This window comes from Phyllobates terribilis, unplaced genomic scaffold (genome assembly GCF_046119375.1).
Source record: "Phyllobates terribilis strain yellow unplaced genomic scaffold, ASM4611937v1 Scaffold_2__4_contigs__length_985480577, whole genome shotgun sequence".
In the NCBI taxonomy this organism is placed as follows: domain Eukaryota; kingdom Metazoa; phylum Chordata; class Amphibia; order Anura; family Dendrobatidae; genus Phyllobates; species Phyllobates terribilis.
The window spans coordinates 126,472,243-126,490,175 of NW_027362762.1; the positions used below are offsets into that span (position 1 = coordinate 126,472,243).

General features: G+C 45.3%; 1 protein-coding gene across 1 annotated transcript in view; it reads left to right on the forward strand.

The window, feature by feature from the left end:
* Nucleotides 1-17,933, forward strand: part of FREM2 (FRAS1 related extracellular matrix 2) — a 316,569-nt gene that overhangs the window by 142,865 nt on the left and 155,771 nt on the right. Inside the window, exon 3 of the mRNA XM_073662574.1 lies at nt 10,973-11,119. Coding sequence (XP_073518675.1) covers nt 10,973-11,119 — 147 coding nt within the window. The remainder of the gene's footprint in view (nt 1-10,972; nt 11,120-17,933) is intronic.

Consider the following 17,933-nt stretch of genomic DNA (forward strand, 5'->3'; position numbering starts at 1 on the left):
CCCGAATTTGAACCAGAAGTCGAAACCCATTGAAAACAATGGGAACCCGGACTTTTGAGCCAGAAAATAATCCTCTTTCTTTCTCTCTGCAATAGACTTCTCCCTGAACTCCGAACATTGCAACAGACTACCGGGGAAAGTCCGTAACAGTAACTGTCCGGTACGAACGCCAAACTTTTAAATTTAGGTTCGCTCATCTCTAGTCACCAAGATTTCCTAGGCGAAGTCACTTCGGGCAGAAGCAGGCAGCCTTTTCTGAAGCGGCTTTGCTCATGATTTTGCCTTAGTTTTTGTGTCTTTATTTCTATAATTTACACTATGACTTCCGAGGGGCTTTCTAGCGGAAGCCACCTGAAGAATGAACACCAACTTTTAACCACTTAGTTTCCTAACCCTGAAGTGGTTAAAAGAAGTAACAAAAAGCTGAACTTTTACACAGCAATGTCATTTCACATTGTGCTGCATTAAGTTACCTTTTTATGATAGCTTTACATCCCTTTTTTCGCCTGTAATCTGTCTGAAAAAGATGTTGTGTGCAATACCTCTCAAAGTGCCTTTGAGGAGGATTTGTGACTTGTATCCTGCATTTTCACCAGTTTTCCCCTCTGCAGGCTCTGATCTTAGTTTGCAATTGATTCTGAGCTGGTGGGAGGAGGGTATCTGCTATGATGTCTCTCATACACATCACAGCACATAGGGATGGATTCCTGCTCTTCATTACTTAGTTTGCCCATATAGAGAAGCAGAAACAGCATAGAGGAAATTGCACAGCAGTACTGAGCAGTGTAGATGTATATCCATCTCTGGAGAGAGGTAAAAGACTTGTTAGAAAGCTCAGCATAATCTATCTGTGTTACGGGTCCGGGTGGTGGAACCTCTGTGCCGCGGTGCAAGGAAGGACCCAGAGGGGCGTAACTAAGTATCAACTCAGACCGACCCTGGTCGTACGGCGGCTAACGACTCCGTGACCAGGGAGGGACCGAGCAGAGGGACCAGGTGCTACTCTGGAGACGACCTTGTAAGAGAGCAGGTGGCTCCCACGGGTCAGATGACTGGGACTGACCGGTATAGCGGAAGGGCACAACAAGCAGGCAGAAGTCTCTGGGTTAGTAGACGGGTGGTCACGGCACGTGACGGCAGAGCAGGCAGAAGTCTTTAGGTTAGCAGACGGGTGGTCACGGCACGTGACGGCAGAGCAGGCAGAAGTCTCTAAGTTGGCTAGCAGGTAATAGGCAGGAAACAGGCGAGTGCTCCCAGGTGAGCGGGTTGCAGGCACGGCAGGTAGCAGGCAGGTAACTGGCAGGTGCTTCCTGGTAAGCGGGCGGACTTGCCCATAGACAGACTGGTAGAACGAAGGACAGACTGTCGGGATGGAGAGTAGTCAGACTGGCGGACTGGAACAGTAGTCAGGCTGGCAACTGGACCTGAGGGCTGAAGCAGAGGTAAGTATGCTGTGCATCAACTTTTGCTCGAGCACCTCCATTTTGGAGGAGGTGCCTTATATATGGGAGGTCCTCCGGCTATTGGCCGGGGACTCCTTAGGATGGCGCGCGCGGCCCCTTTAAGAGAGAGGGAGCGCGCGCGCACCCTAAGCACAGTGCCCGGGAAGCTGCGCGCGCCGGCAGCAGCAGGAAGAGGAGCGCAGGAGCACGCCGCGCGGGGAGCTGGGAGGTGAGAGGGACGGCATCTCTGCTTGTCAGGAGGCAGAGACGCTGATGCTACAGTACCCCCCTCCCCTTTACGCCCCCTCTTTTTTAAGCCAGAAAGAAATTTTTCAAGGAAAAGCGGGGCATGGATGTTCTCCCTGGGTTCCCAAGTTCTCTCCTCTGGGCCAAACCCCTTCCAATCCACCAGAAAAAAGGTTTTTCCTCTTACCCTTTTGGTGGCCAGAATATTCTCTACCTCAAAAACGTCCTCAGCGGAAACCGGAGCGGGGGAAGAACCTGGACAGTTGGAAAAAGAATTAAGCACAACTGGTTTGAGGAGAGATACGTGGAAGGAGTTGGGAATCCGTAAGGTGGCTGGGAGTTTCAACTTGTAGGCCACTGGATTGATTTTTTTAAGGACTTCGAATGGATCAATGAACCGTGGGCCCAACTTGTAGGAGGGTATTTTGAGCCGAACGTGTTTGGAGGAGAGCCAAACCTTGTCTCCCAGACGGAATTGAGGCTGATCCAGACTTCTCTTGTCAGCATGTCTCTTCATTCGCTCGGAGGACTGAAGAAGTGCAGACCTAGTATTCTCCCAAATGGTGGAAAATTCGCTGACCAGAGACTCCGCGGCAGGGTTGTCCACAGAAGCGGAGACGGGAAACGGAATCCGGGGATGTTGACCATAGACTATAAAGAACGGAGACTTGGAAGACGATTCGCTCTCATGGTTGTTGTAGGAGAATTCGGCCCATGGCAGGAGATCCACCCAATCAGAACGGTGAGCGTTAACAAAGTGCCGGAGGTAGCTGGTAAGGATCTGGTTGATCCGCTCCACTTAACCATTTCTTGGAAGACAGCAGGAGCATTGCAGAGACCGAAGGGCATCACACGGTATTCGTAGTGACCGTCCCGGGTATTGAATGCCGTCTTCCACTCGTCTCCTTGACGGATTCGGACCAGGTTATACGCTCCACGTAGATCCAGCTTGGAGAAGATCCTGGTGCCCTTAAGACGATCAAACAACTCGGAGATGAGCGGCAGGGGATATTTGTTTTTTACCGTGATCTGACTGAGTCCTCTATAATCAATACAGGGGCGTAGCAAGCCATCCTTCTTCTTGACAAAGAAGAATCCGGCTCCAGCCGGGGAAGTAGATTTCCGGATGAATCCCCTAGCCAGATTCTCCTCTATGTACTCAGCCATGGCCCGGGTTTCGGCCGCCGACAACGGGTAAATACGCCCACGGGGTGGAGTGGCGCCAGGTATCAGGTCGATTGGGCAATCATATGGCCTATGAGGTGGCAGTGTCTCTGCTTCCTTTTTACCGAAGACATCCGCATAGGACCAGTAAGGAGCCGGTAGACCGGGTAAATTAGCTGGAGTAGGTGGTGCACGAGTCGGGCGAACCGGAACCAGGCAGGTCCTATGGCAGTCCTGCCCCCACCGGAGTACTTCACCGGATTGCCAGTTCAGCACGGGTTCATGTATCTGGAGCAAGGGTAGACCTAGCAATAGGGAGTGAGAGAGTCCGGACAGCACATGGAAGGAGATTTTCTCCGAGTGCAGCATTCCCACCTGCAGGGTTAAGGGCTCAGTGACGAGCAGGATGGTCACCGGAAGGAGTCTTCCATCCACAGAGGCGACGGACAATGGTTCCACCAGAGGATTGGTGGGAGTTCGGTATCTCTCTACCAGGGACTGGGAAATGAGGTTTCCAGCAGCTCCAGAATCCAGATGAGCAATTTCAAAGAGACGGTTCTCTCACCAGGAGATAGAGACAGACAAAGTCAGGGACGGAGAGGGCTTACTTTTGCCTAGGACGACCTCTCCGAGCGGTCCTAGACACTGAAGTTTCCCGGCCTCTCTGGGTAGGAACGGATCCGGTGCTCTTTACTGCCACAATAGAAACAGCTCCCCTCGGCTCGACGTGACTCTTGGCGAGATTTGACCATCTTGGTCTGGTCGATCTGCATAGGTTCGGGCGAGTGCGCCCGGGGAGTGACTGGTTGAGAGGCAGGTCTCTGGAAAGTAGGAGCAAGGCGGGGGAACTTTCTCTCCCGGGTGGTCTCTTTGGTGCGTTCTTGAAACCGGATATCAATCCGGGTAGCAAGTGACACCAGGTCATCCAGGGTGGTAGGAATGTCCCGACCGGCTAACTCATCCTTAATCCGACCGGAAAGACCCTCCCAGAAGACGGACACTAGAGCCTCGTTATCCCAGGCAAGCTCAGAAGCGAGGGTACGGAACCGTATGGCATATTGGCCCACGGTGAGACTCCCTTGGCGGAGACGTAGCAAAGAGGAGGCTGAAGAGGCTTTTCGCCCTGGTTCATCGAAGACTTTCCGGAAAGCAGCGAGGAAAGACAACAGGTCGGACACCAGGGGATACCCTCTCTCCCACAGAGGGTTTAGCCATGCCAGTGCTTCCCCAGTGAGATGGGACATGATGAATGCCACTTTGGCCCGGTCGGAGGTGAACTGATGTGCCAAGAGTTCAAAGTGCAGGGTGCACTGATTTATGAAACCCCGAGCTAGAGCGAGGTCGCCTTCGAAACGAGGAGGTGCAGAAAGCCGGGGTCCGGGGCTGGATGCCATGGTATTGGTGGGCAACGGCGCTGCCAAAGCGGGAGTCGTATGACTCGTGGCGGACGCAAGTGGAACATTCAGAGTGTCCAGGCGGGAGTTGACACCTCACAGGTAGTTCAGGATGGTTTCCTGTTGGGATCTCTGATGGGACACCTCCTGGTATAGGTCAGAGAGCAAGGGAGCTTGGGTGCCACCGGGTTCCATGGCCCGAGCAAACTGTTACGGGTGCGGGTGGTGGAACCTCTGTGCCGCGGTGCAAGGAGGGACCCAGAGGGGCGTAACTAAGTATCAACTCAGACCGACCCTGGTCGTACGGCGGCTAACCACTCCGTGACCAGCGAGGGACTGAGCAGAGGGACCAGGTGCTACTCTGGAGACGACCTTGTAAGAGAGCTGGTGGCTGCCACGGGTCAGATGACTGGGACTGACCGGTATAGCGGAAGGGCACAACAAGCAGGCAGAAGTCTCTGGGTTAGTAGACGGGTGGTCACGGCACGTGACGGCAGAGCAGGCTGAAGTCTCTAGGTTAGCAGACAAGTGGTCACGGCACGTGACGACAGAGCAGGCAGAAGTCTCTGGGTTAGTAGATGGGTGGTCACGGCACGTGACGGCAGAGCAGACAGAAGTCTTTAGGTTAGCAGACGGGTGGTCACGGCACGTGACGGCAGAGCAGGCAGAAGTCTCTAGGTTGGCTAGCAGGTAATAGGCAGGAAACAGGCGAGTGCTACCAGGTGAGCAGGCTAGCAGGCACGGCAGGTAACAGGCAGGTAACTGGCAGGTGCTTCCTGGTAAGCAGGCGGACTTGCCCATAGACAGACTGGCGGGTAGAACGAAGGACAGACTGTTGGGCTGGAGAGTAGTCAGACTGGCTTACTGGAACAGTAGTCAGGCTGGCAAGTGGACCTGAGGGCTGAAGCAGAGGTAAGTATGCTGTGCATCAACTTTTGCTCGGGTACCTCCATTTTGGAGGAGGTGCCTTATATATGGGAGGTCCTCCGGCTATTGGCCGGGGACTCCTTAGGACGGCACGCGTGGCCCCTTTAAGCGAGAGGGAGCACGGGCGCGCCCTAAGCACAGTGCCTGGGAAGCTGCGCGCGCCGGCAGCAGCAGGAAGAGGAGCGCAGGAGGACGCCGCGCGGGGAGCTGGGAGGTGAGAGGGGCGGCGTCTCTGCCTGTCAGGAGGCAGAGACGCCGATGCTATAATCTGTATCTCCCTCTGCCTGTTTTCTCACTCTGCTCCTCACTTCTCCTCCCCTTTCTTAGTCCATATAGTATAATAGGTGTACCCTGACACCCCACTGTGCTGGCAGTCCGTCTTGTCTAGAGCAAGATATAGTTCAGCTGTTTTTTTCAAAGTGGATGTCAAGTTCAGGTGGAAGGGGAAGAAGTAGAGACAGAAGCAGATTTCTCTAATAAGATATATTATAAAGTTTCTTATATCTGTCTAAACTATCGATTTATGCAAAGTTCGTTGAAAGTATAGTTCCCTTTTAAACTACTTTGATTATATGCATCCATTAACCCAATTTTTCTTGAGGATTTAAAATAATCCAAAACGCTTCTAAGTAATGATATACTATATGGAATGAAACCTTATTTAAAAAGGTACCAGAACAATGAACTACACTTGTTAGACTTGTTGCTCAGTCACAGTAATTTAAGGTGAATTGCTTGGTTTCGGAGCAGAGCAACCTGCACTCGTTCCCAGCCATGTCCCTGTCAATCCAGTCCTTAATCCTGTTCACCACACTTGTTTCAGCTGTCAGGTATGTTCCTATACTCGCACATCGTCACCCAGGCAGTCAGCCCTTGTTTTTATATCCAGTAATCTGACAGTATGCAGGAAATAGTCTGGCGCCACTAGAGGAATTACACTAGTGTGTGACTATATGCCCCAAGGCCGTGAGGTTTATTTTAAGAATGCACATCCAGTCTTCCAACAAAGTGCTTGTAGCTGCAGGCCGTGTATTTATGGACTCCTGAGCCAGGTGTTTGTAAAAAAAAAAAGAAAACCCACACACGCAGGGCGTGGACCCCAGTGACAAATGACTGCACTGCTTATTGGTTTAGCGCCCAAACATGTCTGCTCTACCTGCCTTGTGGTCTAATTGTACTAGTGATTCTGTTCTTCATATTCTCAGCTTCACATCCGAGGTCGGCAGACATACAGATGTATGAGAGCGGAAAGTTAGGAGTTCTATGTTGCACGACTCATCATTTATTTATTTTTGTCACCTGTGATTTTTGATCTGACTGCAGAAATATCTAAAATGTTATCGTCACTTAGTTATGCAGCTATATTTCAGCTTGATCTGATCACTTATCTAATATTTTGGGTTAAAGTAAACCTTTTCACTGGATTTTATTTTATTTAATGGCGCTGTCCGGTCTTGGGGTACAAGTCTGCAGTTACGGTATGTGACTGCAGACTTGTGAATCCTCATTGCTCACTGTGAGGGTTCTCCGGTGCCAGTGCGGGCGGTCATGTGACCACAAGTATACAATTTGCATACTTCCGGCTACATTCCGACTAGACATATCCGGCCTCGCTCAATTCACTTGTATTGAGCGAGGCTGCGCAAGTCTAGTCGGCATGTGACTGCATGTATGCAAATCGTATACTTGCAGTCATGCGCACACCACCTCCCGGCACTGGCACCGAAGAATACTCACATCGCGTACTGAGAATTCACATAGAGTGACTGCCGACTTGAACCCAAGGCTGGACAACTTCTTTAAACTGAGTACCTCTTCTGGTTGCCTTTGTTCAACTGATTCTGGATTCCCTTTTTTACCTTTATTTGTCAACCACGTGAGACAAATAAAGGTTAAAAAGGAAATCATCTGCTCCCCTATGTTTTCAAATTAGGATTTTGGAGAGCCTGGTGCAGAAGCTGTTGCAAGGCAGTGATCGATTGAAAATAAAGCAGGGAGTTGTCCAGCTCGATGCAAATGGGTTAAAATTAGCACTTTATGTCAAACATTTAAAATTCATAGAAGAGTGGTGAATGGATACAGATCATCAACGCGTTTCAATCTCTGTATGCGTTCTTAATCCTGATGCATTTCATTGGATCGAGGTGGACAACCCCACCTCTTTTTGGACACGAGACAAATGTGATGTCAGGCTCCAGCTCTGACTTTCACTGTGGATATTTATTATTTCGCTTCTGTGATGTGACCGTGTTTTGATTGGCCAGTGTCATAGAGGAGAAAAATCAAACGCCCATAAAGAAGCTATGGTGTTTACGTCCAGTTATTTGAAGGGAAAATTTGCATCTTTATTACCAGGGGCATAACTCTGGAACGGATGGGCACAGGAAAAAAAGAAAAACTGCTCCAGAATCAGTGGAGCAGTGGTAGTTAAAGTGGCCGCCAATCGTATACTTTCAAGCTGAGTGAGGGTTATTTAATAGCCAGTTTAAACAGGGCGACAGCGCTTACAATGTGCACAGAACGATTGGTAACAGATTGTTCTGTGATCATAGAATCAAATTTTTCTTGGTAGCACATATCTTGTTTACGCAGGAAAATGTGCTGCAGAGAACTTTGATTTGTAAGAAAGCTTTTTCAAGTAATTACTCCCCCTTGTAAAATAAAAATACCACATATTCACCTAACACTGGCACCATTCCAGAGACATCAGCGCCAGGTCTCCTCACCTGAGCCCTGTAGCTGCTATTATTGAAATTGTTTCTAGCATAGGGAAAGTGGACTATACCTCTGATATCATCCCATATGTTTTCAGGGGTGTTGTGTAAAAAAGCCGCTGCATGACCTTAAGATGACATCCGTTTTTTGGATATTTGTAGGCCTAATCTTGGATTCTGTTGGTTCTTTGCAAGAGACCAGCTGATACAATTCATGATTAGATAATCCCCCATCCTATTTCAATTAGAAGTGCCTTTACAAATCCTCTTTCCGGTGAAGATAAAGGGGGCAGTGATGCACATCTCACCTTCTACTAAGAATCTCGATTAGGATCATCGAGACCAAAAAGATATGTGTTGCGTTACTAGGGTCTAAGATAAGATTATTTTTCATCATTCATTTATCAAAGCAGCTTTTACGTTACAGAGATCACAGAGGATAAAGTTATGTGATGGTCAGCAGGCAGAGAACTAGGCCATGTCAAACTAGAGAAAGCTCTTCTCTTTAATCAAGATTCTGATAACTTTCTAAAGAGATGTGGAATGGAAATATTTTGCCAGTCAGACAATTTTTTGGGGGTGTAGTGCTGCTTCAAGCCTAAATAGTAATTACACTTGCACATTTGGTTTATGAAAAAATGTTAAAAGTGAAGATAAGAAACTTTGTAATGTATCTTATTAAGGAGAAAAGTTTCTTTCCCCACTTTAATCCGTTTCTTCTCTAAATCTGTCTACCAATCTGTCTTCAGTGAAGATTCAAATTATACCTTCTACCTATAAGAGGTAAGGTTTCTCTTTGTGGAGAGTGACATACCGGCCCTGGCATGCCAGTGTAAGGAGGCTTGCTCCTCTGGGAAATTAAATATGCAAATTGCCTCTTCAGAGAAGAAGAGGACTAGAACCTCCTAGTGGAAGTAGCAATCCTACAAGTCACTATCGACCCTTTACCAAGCCTAGCAATATGACTTGGGATAAAAGCCAATTCAGAATCTCAATTTGCAGACACTGTGTTTTGGGGTATTGCCCCTCGTCAGTGCAAAGTATGAGATCTGATTTGGCTAGGTGAGAGGCTCTGGACTGAGGTCTAAGGGGTAACGTTTCTCCTTGTGGAGAGTGACATAATGCCCTGGCATGTCAAGGTAAGGAGGCTTATTTGCCGTGCAATGCTCTCTCTACCTATAAAAGTCTATATAGTGAGGGAGGGAGGGGGAAAAGTAGGAGAGAGTAAATGGCAGTGCACACAAAAAGAAAATGCTTCTAGCACAGAGGAAAAAAATAAAAAAATTTAAATAAAAGTAATATAAAGGCCAGAAATAGTATTAGTTTTCATGTAAACTTTCCATTATTGTCATTTTCACAATTTTTACTAAATTCTTGCTGAATTAATTTCTATGCTACAGGCTAAAATCTTTTTTACCTTGATTTTCATAAAACTGTAGCAAAATAACGTAATATGATATGCAAATATGTCAGTTGTACATGATCAGGCAGGTTTTTAGCTTCTGTATGTAAACACGAATGTTTCCACTGCCTGGCAGCAATTGTGGATTTTGTAAAAACTCCTGTAGTATGTGCACATGGCTTCTTATAGGTTTTCCAAGGTGAAACCACGTCAGGAAAAAGTTTTGCCATTGTTTTTCCAGGGAATTTTTCTGTTTTTTAAACTGTAACATTACTTCTTTCCAAACCCTGACATGGATAAAAGAAGTAACAAAAGACTGATCATGTGCACAGCAATGTTGTTTTTACATTGCTGTGCATTATGTTCAGTTTTTGTAGTTGTTTTGCAACGCTTTCACAGCCTGAAAAAATATGTTGTGTTTTGTTTTTTTCCAGCAGCACGGATAAAAAGTTTCAATATAAGTCTATAGGTCCATGAAAAACATGAGTGCCATCCGTGTGTCGTCCGTGTTTAAAGTGAACTTGACAGCTGATACATGCTGCCCAATCCGCGCTGCCCTGGATTGATAGGTCTCTGCCTACGTGTCACTCCAGAGCGGCTGGCGAGGAGAAGCATGGATCAGATATCAGGTTCTCTTTAACATTGCAACGGATAGGAGTAACATTGTCATTTAATTTTTTATCCATACGTGAAAAACACTGACTAAACACCAATGACGCACATACAATTTGTTTGTGGACGTGAAAGACACTGACATGTGAATGAGTCCTTAGGATATGTTCACACGTCACATTTTTCATGCAGCTTTCCCCGCACATATTTTTGCAGCAAAAAAACGCAGCATTTTATTGTCCCAGCAAAGTGAGATTTCTGAAATCTTTTATTTTATTACCTTGCAGATTTGAAGCAGTTTCCAATACTTCAGCATATAAATTCTTTCAGTGTTTTGGCAGCGTTTTTCACCAATTCTAATGAATGGGAGAAAAACGCATTAAAAAAAAAAAAAAAAACCTCAGGCAAAAAAACCTGCTGCAAAAATGCATGGTTTTTATGCAGTGTTTTTCCTGCCAAGTTACGCTTTTGAGGTCCTAATGTCTGCAACAAAACTTAAAGGGGCTATCCGGTCCAAATTGATAAGTCTGCAGTCACTCTGAGTGCTTGCGGTGTGGGGATTCTCCGGTTTATGAGCCGGGACCAGAGGGTATGTATGAGTTATACATACTCCCTGCCAGTGGGCACAGCCTCGCTCCATACAAGTATATGGAACGAGGCTGCGACCACTGCCTGGAAGTATGTATAACTCATACATACCCTCCGATCCCGGCTCAGAAATCTCTGCATTGCACAGTGCGTGCGTTGGGGATAACCACTCATTGGAATGATCAACATTTAATATTACATTTTCCCTAGGGAGATGCCTTGCTGCCCACAGCTTCACCATTTGACCTTAGCGGATCAGCAGGGGTTCGATCTGGTGGTCGCTGGGACTGTTCCTTTATCGTCATGAAAGGGCAGCTAAAGATGTTCCCTGTGCCATGCCGAGCAGCCAGAGCCCGCCGGATAGGAGATTCTTGATTTTCCACTCAATCATACGCTGCATGTTGTGATCATAGATTTGTTTGACAAACTGCAATTGTTTGTTAAGAAAAAGATGATGCTAAACTGCAACTTTACATTTTGCAGGAGGAAATAAACTGAAGAATCAGCATTTTCGTCTCAACTGGGCCTGGATCTCTTTAGAGAAGGAGTACTATGTGGTGAATGAAGATGCCAAGCATTTAGAAGTTATCCTAAGACGTAGAGGCTACCTGGGAGAAACATCGTTTGTTAGTAAGTTATGTCATTGTTCATGCCATGATGTACATCGGCATCGTCTTTCATACCTCTCATCATCGTATATATTGGAATCACTGTATTAGGGCTCATTCACACATCCGATTTTCTCGTATCAGTGCTATCTGTGGTTTTCATGGAGAGCACTTGTGCCTGTGATAGTTTATGGGGCCATTCACACCTCCATGATTTTTCTCAGACCAATATGTCCGTGGAGCATCGTAGAGACATGTCCAATTTTGATCAGAGTGTTGGATCAAAATCGGCAATGCAAGTCAGTGGGTCCGTGAAATAATCGGACTGCACTCGGATGACATCAGTGTGTGGTCCCATTTTCAAGGACTGTCAGAATGGAGAAGGTGGAGAAACTTTTTTTTTTTATTTCTCCACGTACGAGGATTTCGGATGACACTCGGACCACTCTCTGATCAAACTCTGATCAGAATAATCAGTCCGTTTTATTCAAACGTGGAAAAATCGTACGTGTGAATCTTCTCTGGCCTCGTCTCTAATTCTTACCATGACCACTTTGGTTGGTTATATTTCTAAACATCAGGAAAGATGATATTGTTCTTGTACCTAATAAGCAGTAATAACAATATTATTAATAAAACCTGTAATGTTATGATACGCAAAGTTGCAGTCAAAATTATTCACACTTCCAATGTAAATCTATAGACTTTCTGATCTTTGCAATAAACCAATAAAAGAAGAAAAAGTGGTTTCCCCAAATGTATCCCTAATAATGACGGCTACAGACTTCCAAGTTCTGCAGTCTTTAGTGGGGGGTGAGAGGGGCTGGTGGACAATTTTTGGGATAAAATGGTGAATTATGCTATTTTATGGGGGATTTTGTTTTTACAGTGCTCATTGTCCAGTAAAAAATGACTTGGAAACATGATTTCTCAGGTCAGTACAATTACAGTGATACCAAAATTAGTACTTACACTAATTAGGCCACGGCCCCACTATCAGTATTTAGTCAGCGGCAGGGAGATTTATCCAGCACAAAATCCAGGGAATTAATTAAAAACTTGAAATTTATTTAAACATGATTAAAATGAGTACATGTTAAAAAAAATGCTCTAAACAGCATGCTGTCTGACGCGTTTCGAACTGTGTGTTCTTATTCATAGTATAGTCAAAGTATTTGGTCAGTATTCGGTCAGTATTTTTTCTCAGGAGTGGGAGCCAAAACCAGGTGAGGAACAGTCAGAGAAAAGGTAGAATAGAAACAAGTCACCAATTCTGCATTTATCACCCACTCCTGGTTTTGGTTCCCACTCCTGAGAAAAAATACTGACCGAATACTGACCAAATACTGATAGTGGGGCCGTGGCCTTAGGAGAACTGGAGGATTTGCAGCAGAGAAAACAGTGATTTTCTCTGCAAGTAGCCCAGTAAGTGATACATCGCTGGAATTAGGGTTTCTGCCCCTACATCATGCTGCTCTCAGATGGGGTAGCAAATACCTGGTGACAGATTTACTTTAATTATATAATGTGATCTTAATTCAATTTAGTCTGAATATGCTAATTTAAAATTCGAAAGTGCACTGTATGCAGCTAATTATGCTCTGAAGTCTCTCCAGATCCCAAAGCACAATATGCGGAAGCGGGGAAGAGGGGTTGAAAATGATAACACACTTTATACTATCTCCTTCTAGGCCTTCACCTGACTTCTCAAGCCACCTCTACTGCTGCTGCAGCTCTCCGGTCCTCCTCTCTGGATGATCTTTGTTTCTTCCAGGGGCTGAGGCATGTGAGAGGCAATGCATATCATTGCCTTCCCTCGTGTGACTGCATGGGCCTCAGTGCCAGAAGAAACAAATGCCATCTAGAGTGGAGGTCTCAGGAGCTGAGATGGAGGTGTCGTAAGGATTTAGATGATGGCCTAAGAGAAGTGATATAGGAGAAACTAATAGAAGAAACTGGAAAACTTCTAGCAGTTTTTTTTTCATGCTCGGAAAACTCATGACACTGATTGTATAAACTGATACACTGACCAAGCACTGGTGAAAATCTGAGAATGCGAGAAAAATGTCTTCTGAATAGAGATGAATGAACCAGACAGTTACTGTTCGGGGCTAAACACCGAATATGGACTTTCCCTGTAAGTCCATGACAGTGTTCGGGGTATACATAGCAAACAACAAGTAAAATAATCAGTGTTCGGAGTTCTGGGGTAAGTCCGTCCGAGGAGAGACAGAGCAAATTTTTTCTTTCCAGTTCGGGTCTCCTACATTTTCAATGGGGTTTGGGTTCTAGTTGAAGTTTGGGTACTGTTCTGGTACCTGAACTGAACTTTGGAATCAAAATCGGAGTTAAATGAATGCAGAGCAAGCAGTTTTTTATGCTGTGAAGAGTGTAAGCTGTGCCCAAAAGTATAAAAACTAAAAAAAGGGCTGTCATAACATAAGTGCTTGTCAGCCATGCTGCCTGAAGCTGATTTCATCAACTTGTACTGAACTCCCCCTTCACTGACTACTGTGCTGCTTTTCAGTCTGTTGGCAGTCAAAGTTGATACCGGAGTTGTTGAAAACTAATCAGTCTCAAATGAGCCAAATGGTAAAAATGAGCAGACTCCACTGCATGCTCTACTGGATGACATTAGTTTTTGGCTACCGCTGGGTGTTTTCTGTTAACAAGATAACACATACGGTATGATATGTATAAGGCTACGTTCCCACAATGATCTTTTGGTGAGTTTTTGACGCTGCTGAATTCTGCACAATTTCTGCACCTATTATTTAAATTAGGTTATTTCCATTTTTTCATCGCGTTTTTATGTGCTTTTTATACACGCGTTTTTATCGTCTTTTTGATGCTGTGATTTTTGTCTCTTGTTGGTGCTTCATGCTTTAAAGAAAGCTGCTTTGTTTTTAATACTTCCTTGTATTTCACTTCGACAAAAGTTTATTGATATACTTTGGTGCGGATTACACACGTTTTTGATGCGTTTCCGCACGTGCGTTTTTACCTGCGGATTTTAAGTGTAAGTCTATGGGAAAAATCCACACAGAAAACTCAGCGTACTCGCAAAAGAGATTGACATGTTACGGATTTGAAACGTGCACCGCAAATCAGTTAACGCTGAGCAAAACGTCGCACAGTGGGCAGGAGATTTCTATAGATCCCATCCACTCTGGTGGAAATGTAGGATGCTGTGTGTTTTGACACAGCAAAAATACAAAGAGTCAAAAACTCACCAAAAACGCATATTGGGAACGTAGCCTAAAAAAAGCTCTGATTATCGTAGAATTATAGATGGATTTTAACCCTTCTGTGACCGGGACATTCCTTTTTCATTTTTGCCATTTTGTTTTTTGGTTATTTTTCCCCTACTCTTCTTACAAAAGCTATTTTTTTCCCTAGACATAGCCTATAATAAAAAAAATTTTGTGGGAAAACATGGTTCGTGAAATTATGAAAAAAGTTTCATCTGTTTATCGGGTTTCCTTTTTACGGCGGTTCTAAAAAATTACCTGGCAGTATGATTCTTCAGTAAGGCCTCTTTAACACGTCCGTGTTTCCAGTATGTGTGGTGATAGCTTCCACACGTACTGCAGACACTGACACATGTAGACCCATTCAAATCTATTGGTCTGCGCACATGTCAGTGTGTTTCCACGGACCATGTGTCCGTGTGCTCTGCACGCTGACATGTCTGCTTTTTTGCGAATGCAGGGTCCGCAAAAGTGTCTCATGCTGAACACAAACAGATGTCACCCGTGTGTCATCAGTGTGTCACAGACCGGCGTCTGGGAATCAAGACTGCAGTTAGCGCTGTTCCCAAGCGCCAGGTGCTGAACGCTGCCCTCATCATGGTTCCTGACGGAGCTGTGATCAGCACCAGCAGGGACAATGATGAGAGTAGTAGTGTCTGCTCCTGCAGTGGCCTGTGTGAAAATAAGAATAAAATAATAAAATCCTTATACTCACCTGTCCAGAGGTATCCCCTGCTGTAATCCTCTGACCTCTGAAACCTAGGAGCCGGGGAGACCCGGAGCTGAGCTCAGGAGCTGTGTTCTGTCACTCACTGAGCACAGCTCCGGGGCCTGCATGCTGGAGCGGCTCATTCTCCCCGGCTCCTCTGCGTCAACGGTCAGAGGATTACAGTGGGGGACATCTCCGGACAGGTGAGTATAAGGATTTTATTATTTTATTCTTATGTTTACACAGGGACACTGCGGGAGCAGACTACTACTACCCTCATCATTGTCCCTGCTGGTACTGATCACAGCGCCGGCAGGAACCATGATGAGGGCAGCTGTCATCACCCGGCGCTTGGGAACAGCGCTAACTGTACACTGATTCTCAGGCACCGGTATGTGTGATCCTGATGCGGCACACGGCTGACACACACATTATTATTATTATTTATTATTATAGCTCCATTTATTCCATGGCACTTTACATGTGAAGAAGGGGTATACATACAAGAACAATTACAATAATCTTGAACACAATGTGACGGCGACTGGTACAGGAAGAGCGAGGACCCTGCCCGCGAGGGCTCACAGTCTACAAGGGATGGGTGAGGATACAGTAGGTGAGGGTAGAGCTGGTCATGCAGCATTATTTGTGGAGTGGTGGTTACTGCAGGTTGTAGGCTTGTCGGAAGAGGTGGGTCTTCAGGCTCTTTTTGACACACACGGACACACGGGACACGGATATCTCCGGTACCGTTTTTTCCAGTACCGGAAATATACGGACATGTGAAACCGGCCTAAGTAAGATTACATCAACACCAGAATTTATAACGTTTTTTATTATTATTATTATTATTATTATTTTATTGGTTAAAAAAAGAAAAAGGTTTTTTTGTCGCCGTTTTCTGAGACCCATAACTTTTTTATCTTTCCTACTACAGAGCTGTATAAGGGCTGTAGTTCAATTCTAGTTTTATTGATACCATTTTGGGATTCATACAACTTTTTTATTGCTGTTTTTGGGGTAGATGTGGTGACCAAAAAATGGCAATTTTGGCTTTTACTTTTTCTCTGCATGCAGTTTGCCGTTTGAGCTACTTTATTTAATACTTTGAAAGTACGGATTTTTATGGAAGTGGCAATAACAAAAACTTTTTTTTTTTATTTATTTTTGAAATTGGAAAAGGGAGGGATTTGAACTTTATGTATTTAATATTTTTAAAAACATTTAATAATGAATTTTCACCTTATGTTTTAATACTCATAGTGGACTTGAACCTGTGATTGTTTGCTAGTTCTAAAATTTTGCAGTACTACAGTACTGTAGTATATACTGAAATTGATGATTTCCATATGAAGCCCAGTCAATGGAAAGGAGGACAGAGATGGCAACCACTGGGGCCTTTAGTAGGTTCCCAACTATCATGACAACTCATCGACATCCCAAGAATGCGTCAACGGGAGGCATGGGCGCTGGTAATAAAGAGCTCCAGTGACCGAGCCATTTAAATGCCACTATAAGTGATTGACAGTTACGTCTAAATGGTTGAACAGCAGTGATCAGAGTTAGCCGCGGCCGCAACTGGGAAAGGTAGATGCCAACTGTATCTGTCCTGTATGGAGTTGGCTCACTCGTACATAACTTTCACACACAGTTCAATTCCTTCCTCGTTACTCGTTCGTTCTCTGTCTCCACTAGTTCACTTGCCTTCACCACAACCTAGCTCAGTTCTACAGTCCAGTTAACTAGAGTCCTATTCTCAACCCGCAGTTCTGCATCTTCTTTCCCCTAAAAGGAACTATGGTGCCAATGTGACCGGTACTTAGCTTTTCTGCTACTGATGCTCCGGAACTCTCCGAGTTGTAAACTTGGGGCTGTACTGCTAAGCATCCCTACTGCTAGGCATCCTTTCTTGGGATCCAGCTCCGATTAACCACTCTGTCCTTCCATCTGTTCTCCTTTCCTCTTGGCTCCGGTTCACAATAACCACCGTATTGGTCTCCCCTCACTTCAGGATACCCACATTATGCTGCACTGCTACTGTCTAGACCTTAGGTCTACTTCAAACACACACTGGGCCCTATCTGACATCCTGACAGGAAACTGTCTCTGTCCCTTCACCTTAGCCCCTCCCACTCTGGGCTAGTCCCAGTGTTTAACTCTAACTCTCCCTACTGTCGGGCAACCGAAAACATAACACCATTAATGCATTTCACAGTTCACATTACACAATACAATAATACACTTGTTCTTCAAGGGGGAACGTGGGCAGTAAGTCCATCTGCTTACACATTTACCAACAGGCCACACAATGGGCCATATTTATCAAAACGGTTTGAAAGATTAACTGCCATGGGCAACCAATCACATTGCAGCTTTCATTTTCTCATCACAATTTCAGAAATGATAGAGGAGCTCTGATTGGTTGCAATGGGAAACAAACAGTTTTGATCATGAGTTCCATTATTGTGTCGATAAGACTGCCTCTATCTAAAACCAATCTACCTCCTCAATGGGCCATTGTATGATTCACTCAAAAAAATGTGTTTAATGTTTTTATAATGGAGATTACCAAGTAGTAGCTGAGGGATTACAGTATATGACCAGAGATAGAGCAGGGAGTTCAGGAGACCTGCACGGCGGAGATACTGGGACAATGCACTTTATTATATAGCGAGGCCACATTGAGTCACACACTGCTCCATCTCCTTCTGATGCGGCTATATTCTCTGGCAACCTTTGCCAGTAATTCCACGGGCCATTTGAAGATGACAGTTCTATAAAAATAACTCTGTGTCACTGGGAAGCTGACTGAGCCCTTATCAACTAGGATCCATTTCATTTTGGTTGCCAAATCATGACAAAAATATATATTTGTA